This window comes from Centroberyx gerrardi, chromosome 6 (genome assembly GCF_048128805.1).
Source record: "Centroberyx gerrardi isolate f3 chromosome 6, fCenGer3.hap1.cur.20231027, whole genome shotgun sequence".
NCBI lineage: Eukaryota > Metazoa > Chordata > Actinopteri > Beryciformes > Berycidae > Centroberyx > Centroberyx gerrardi.
Genome location: NC_136002.1, coordinates 30,453,335 through 30,459,836, shown reverse-complemented (window position 1 = coordinate 30,459,836; position 6,502 = coordinate 30,453,335). Strand labels below are relative to the sequence as shown.

Below are 6,502 nucleotides of genomic sequence, written 5' to 3'. Positions count from 1 at the left end.
TGGACACACACACACACACACACACACACACACACACAGCTGCTGCCGTCATAATTACCTTCCCCAGATCTCCCCTGGTAATAGTAGCGTCTGGTGTGTGTGGGGGGGATTGAGTGTGTGTGTGTGCTGTGCAGAGCTGAGTCATTCTGGCTGCTGATGAGGTTTTATTATCGCTGCTTTAATCTGGGATGTCAGTTGGCCATGTGAGGGGAGGATATTAATTTAAGGATGGAAAAATGTGTGTGTGTGTGTGTGTGTGTGTGTGAGAGAGAGAGAGAGAGAGAGAGAGAGAGAGAGAGAGAGAGAGAGACAGATTGAGAGAAAATGAGAGCAAGAGTGTGAATAAGAGAGAGACACAGTGAGTTAGTGTGTGTATATGAAAGAGAAAGAACTAAAAAGGGGTTAAGTATGAGCAAGAGACTAAGTATGAGAGAGACAATGAGTGTGTTAACATGCACATTAATATTCTGTTTATATTCAGGATATTCAAATATTCCATTTATGAGTTGGCACATGTAAACACCATATCCTCTTCATAATAACCTGGATAAGCCCATTTCCAGAATTTCTTGAAAAAATGGAATATGCTATCTGGGATGTGCCGATATCAACCGGTATATTCTGGCATGTAAACAACAGAAGCTCAAGAATCGCAGAGCTTCAATTCTCTACGGCTCACGCGCGCCTTTATCATAATATAAATCAATGAAATAAAGAGAAATAAAGTTGGATGTTTACTCACTAATTAAATCAGAAAATAAATGGCTATGATGTTTAATTTAAAATGGATGTTAGGTGCATTTTTCAGTGACAAATAAAATGTTTACAACATTAACACTTTAGCCGGGATGAGACTCATATTCAGAATATTAATATGCATGTAAACATACTCAAAGAGACAGAGAATGAGAAAGAAAGAGCTAGAGTGACTGAGAGACACCTGTGTGTGTGTGTGTGTGTGTGTGTGTGTGTGTGTGTGCGCGTGAGGTGTGACCCTTCCTTCAACCCAGCTGAGGACTCAGGCTCTTCACCCCTGAGAATTAAACAAACCCTTTCCATGACCCTGCTGTCATTTTATTTTTATGTTATTTGTTGTTTTTACGCCATCTGTCTAGTCCAGTGTCTCTCTTCTTCCTCTGCGTCTGGACCTCAGTCGTCAGGCACCTGGGTCCCCTCACACACACACACACACACACACACACATACACGTCTGCATACACGCTTAGTACACACATCAAAGCAGTTACAGTGGTGCCTCTGACAGTCTCAAAGCACTTTAGGAAACACAAAGACACGTACACACACACCTGGTTATTTTCTGCTGCTCTGATCTGAGTGTGTTTTGTGTGTGTGTGTGTGTGTGTGTGCCACAGGTGGAGAGAGAGAGGCCTGCCCTTCTGGTCGGGAAGCCGCCAGACACACGAGAACGGACCTTACAGCAAGTTCAGGACTGGTAGGAGGACAATTTTCCTCTCTACACTCTTTGTTCACGCTCCCTTGCATGTGCACACAGATGTAGTCGATGTTGAAGTCCCATTTTCTACTGCATGCTTGCTGAACTACTGCTGCATTTATACTCCATCCACAAGAGGAATTATCAGTAGAAATCAACTTTTGCTCACTTTTCGGGCCGTGGAATTTTATAAGAAATGTTGCGGTGACTAGTTGCTTGATTATTGAAGTAGTAATAATCAGCAAAATAATCAGCAAAATTTTCATATGAATAATTTTTTTTTTGCTACTCTCTATTGCTTGATACAGCGCAATAGTGATTCAATAGTGATTGCCAGTTCATGAAAATGTTTTCATTTTCCAAACACTCAGTGTCTGGTAGCTCTTTCCTGGGAAAAATTGTCTGGCACACAGGAAGTGATGCGTTTTACATTTCCGGCAACAGCAACAGTGTTTTTGTTTGGAATAAACAGATGAAGAAGAACTGGGTAGTTAGCATGAGCAGCGATAGCCACCATGGCTGAACAGACAGAGAAAAGAGAAACTCAAACTTCATCAACAGAAAATCCAAGCTCCGCCCACACTGTTTGATTGACAGGTGAACTCTGGGAAGAGCAGTGCAGCAATGAGTGCAGCAATGAGTGAATGAGCAAAGATGGAGACAAAATTTAAAAAATGAGGAACTTATGAAAAGGGACTTCTACAATGGCTACCGCTGTATTTAATCCTTATCTGTGTATCTGTGCATCTGCTCTGTATTTGTGGATGTACATAGAATAAGAATGGATTGAAGGGATACTTTCTGGTGTAGCATGGCGGAGAGGTTAGCGAAAGAGAGAGAGAGAGAGAGAGAGAGAGAGAGAGAGAGAGAGAGAGAGGAAGGGAGGAGTGGTAGGGAGGCGAAGGGATAGGAGAGAGAAGAGGAGGGAGGAGAAGGCAGCGGGCTAGAGACGAGGAGGGAGGGCAGGGAGAGAAGGAAGGACGGAGGGAGGGAGGGAGAGAAGAGGAGATGGAAAAAGGGAGGGTGGGGGGAAGAGAGAAGAAGACGTGGAGAGGGAGATATGGACAGAGAGAGGACAGAAGAAGAAAAGAGGGAGAGAGAGGGAAGGACAGAAAGAATGAGAAAGGGGGAGATGAAAAGAGGGAGGGGAAGGGTTGGGGGAGGTAAGATGTCGACTAAAGAGTTTTGAAATTGCTGTCATGGAAATAAAACAAATGTATGTTGGTATGTTCAACACAGCTGCCACTGAATTGTTCAGTCATTTGATGCCATCACCATGGCAACACATCAGCACTGAGTTTTTTGAGGGTTTTTTGAGTCTTTTGACCAAAGCTTGTTTCCATGACAACACCATCAAACACACTATGAAAGTCATCTTGGTCTACCAGTCACTCAAAAAATGAAAAAGACTGTTTTGAAAAGGAATTCCCTTTCCATTCAATACAAGCCTTGTCTCCATCAGCTCTGTTCTGCCCGGCTGTGGCTAGCCAGGGTGTGGTTTGGTTTGGGTTGAGTCTCCATTGATTAGCCAGATCATTTGAATTTGATAATAATCAGTATGTCTTGTGCACTTTGTACTATCACTTAGTTTCAGAACAGTGAGACAGATCACAGAAAGTGACAGTTCCATTGGTATTTTGTCCCATTTTTTATTATTTTGCGAAATAGATATATATTTCACACTGTCATGTTAATTATTAAAACTGAGTGCGGTGCTAAACCTCTCTCTGAATCAACAATATGGAACGTGGTTCGGTCAGATCTGGCCAGCAGACGGCACAGCTAAACCCTGACCAGAGGAGACAAGGCTTTATTCTATGATTTCCATCTCTGCATGCTATAATCCCCTGCTGTCTTTGTGTGTCTGTGTGTGTGTGTGTACTTGTGTGTGTGTGTGTGTGTGTGTCAGACTCTTCAGAGGTCATCTGTGTTCGCTGGAGCCCCCTCCACTCTGCCTCCCCCACTGGGACCCTCGTCTCTCTCCCCCTGGTCTTCAACCCATGAACCCCTGCATGTCACCCTGCATGTCAACCCTTCAGGATCCCTGTATGAGCTCCCCACAAACCCCACATGAATCCCATACCAACCTTGTTAGAACCTCACATGAAGCCCCTATGACCCCTGTAGTAAAGTGGCACGAACCCTCTATGAATCCCTTATGAAGCCTCATGAGATCAAAACAAGCCATGTTTGAATCCTGTGTGATTTTCACAGCCATTTTCAGGCCAAGTGTGGATAAACAACAATGTGATCTCCTAAAATCTGACCAAAGCCCTTTTATACAGCTCATAGTCTCTGCCAAAACATCTGATCAGTCATTCCAACCATGCTGATGATTCCTGGCTAGCCGTTGCTAAGGCAACTCTTGTGGTTACCAGGGAGTGAGTTAGCATTCTTTCTTGCTTTCTCCTATTTTTTTATTCTTATGTATTTATACTACATTGGAAAAAACCTTTCAGTCAATACACACGCATTGGTAACTGTTGTACAAAAGCCAGAATACCTTTGAGGATGTTCTTATTGTGATTATGGGTAATTTGGTGATGCTGACGATACATGGCTTGTACCTGTTACAATGCTTTTGTACCCATAATCACAGGGAAGAATGGGTTCTTGGGTAATGCTGATATTACAAACCCTTATGTGAATGCAATCATATGCTAATCATTTAAACCTGGAACACCATATGTGTTTTATACAAAGAGCTATATTTGATTTATTTATTTAATAGGGACAGTGCATATTAATGTTAATATTCATTATTTAAAACCAAATGTAAATATGCCAGATTTAGCCACTAGGCTAATTTACATCTGTTGTCCCTTGGCAGGTTGATGTCACAGTTAAAATACATGTCACAGTTTAATGAATCTACATTCAATAATTATAGTATAACCTATTAAAAAGATAGGAGGGAAAAAAAGGGGAGAAAAAAAAATCAACACCCATCATAACCACTCAAATTAGTTCACAGTACAAAACAGCACATAGTACCTAAAACTCACTCTACACAATAAATAAGAGGCCTCCATATACCTATAAGAGGCCTGCATGAACTCTGTATAAACCCCATATGAATAAACCATATTCTGCCTGTAGGAAGTCCACATGTGCCCTTGCATCCTGGACCAAACTCAGCACTCGCATGCCCCCCCTTTATCCTTGCCTCCTTGAATTTATCCATGCATGGCTGTCTTACTGTGTTTCCACCACTCATACATGGGCACCTGGTTGAATATGAGTGTACCGTTTATGATCTATGCATGGCCACCCGGCTGTATGTCCACTTCCCACGTATGCCTCTCGTGCATGAAAACCCCTCTGGCTTGTGCTCTTTCCTCCCTGTACATCAGTATGACCTCAATGTCTACAATACCCACAATGCCCCTTGTCCTGTGAGGATATAAACTCTGAACTGTGTTTGACCGTTGCCCCCTTCTCCCTTGCAGAGCTGAGCGATGTGTGGTCCATCTCCAGCGTCAACGTCCGGCCGGACCTACGGAGCACGCCCAGTTCACCCAGTACGCCTCACCTGCCCACCATCACAGAGGAGTGACCGGGAGACAGAGAGAGAGAGAGGCAGGGGAAAGGAGAGAGAGAGAGGAGCAAGAATAGAGCAGAATGATTGAGAGTGATGGAGAAAGATGTAGTTTATATGTGTATAGAAAGAGATACGAGTTAAAGGATCAGAGAGGGAGTGGAAAGGAGACAGGTCTGTAAATGTGAAGGGAAGAGAGAAAAGCTGAATTCTACAAACGTGTACAAACCAGGAGAGCGTGAATGTGACCGAGAACAGAATAGAAAAGTGGACAGGATGAGAAAGAGACAGCAAGCTCTCTAGTCTTTCTCTACTCCCTCTCTCTCCATCCTTTCCTCAGTCTGAGGAAACTGAGCTGCTAAACCAAGCCTCATCAGGGACGGAGCATAAGGATTCTGGGTACTAGCCCGGTAGTACTGTTTGGTTGCCATTTCCACACTATGTCTCTTAGATGCCATTCAAATTCTGGGCAGTGAGGACAATTTAGCACGAGCCCAGAATAGAAACGTAGTAGCCACATGCTGGCATGCTAGTGAAGTTTCCATCCCTGGTTATCATTAATAGCACCAGCTGAGCTCAACAACATGGGGAGATTCAAAGATACCAAACTTCACAAGACAAAGAAGAAAAAGACAGCGAACACAGTATGTGGGGAGAAAAAGAGAAATACATACTGTTATAGTAGTACAGGAGTCGCTCTCACTCATTCCATTAAGTGTCCCCAGTTGAGATAAACCAAATGCTTGCTAGAGGGATGCAAAATGGCTGCCGCAAAATGGCACAGAGCGGAGTTAAGGCATTGAGTGAAAGCCAAAGGTTTTTCCAAGTTGTTACCTGAGATTCTCCTGGATCGAACATCCAGCTCATTCACGCCCCCGGTGGTGAAAACTGGAACTTCAGAGCAGGAGGCGTCCGGCGACCAGGAGGAAACAAAACAGACTCTGAGTATCTCCCGTACGATCTATATTTTTGTTTTCAGCTGTACAGACATCAGCTGCTTTAGAGAAAACCTTGAACCATGTCTTAAGCTTTCTCTCTGTGTGTCTGTGAGTTGTTGGATGCGGTGTACGAGGCCTGAACTGTACACTGTCGGACTGACTGAATGAATGTAAACCTGAGGAGGTTTTAATTTAGTCGCTATTTATGTTTGTATTTCAGTGAATGTATTATCAAGCAGGGCCGCGTTTCTCAAAAGCATGTGAGTGAGAAGGTTGTTTTTGTTGCTTCTTGCACCACAGACAGATGATGTTGTAGCTGAGGGTCACAGGCCTCGAACCGTCGCCCCTCTGCTCACCAGCTCCACACAGACACAGAAGATCAATACATGCTGTCTTGTGTGTTTTAAGAAGTCTTACTCTCAGCTGTTGGAGTGGAGGCATTTCAGTTTGGCTGTGACTGTGTGTCAACTGTGGCATCAGCTGCTTTACATAAAGAAAAAAAAAGATGCTTTTGAGAAACCAGACCTTGTACTGTTTTTGCATGGCAGCTTCTTCTTCTGCTACTGCAAACAT

General features: G+C 43.5%; 1 protein-coding gene across 1 annotated transcript in view; it reads left to right on the top strand.

Moving 5' to 3' along the window:
• Positions 1–5,009, top strand: part of gdpd4a (glycerophosphodiester phosphodiesterase domain containing 4a) — a gene marked incomplete at its 5' end in the record, with an annotated part of 22,785 nt that extends 17,776 nt beyond the window's left edge. Inside the window, 2 exons of the mRNA XM_071898910.2 lie at positions 1,374–1,453; positions 4,903–5,009. Coding sequence (XP_071755011.2) covers positions 1,374–1,453; positions 4,903–5,009 — 187 coding nt within the window. The remainder of the gene's footprint in view (positions 1–1,373; positions 1,454–4,902) is intronic.
• Positions 5,010–6,502: the final 1,493 nt, after the last annotated feature.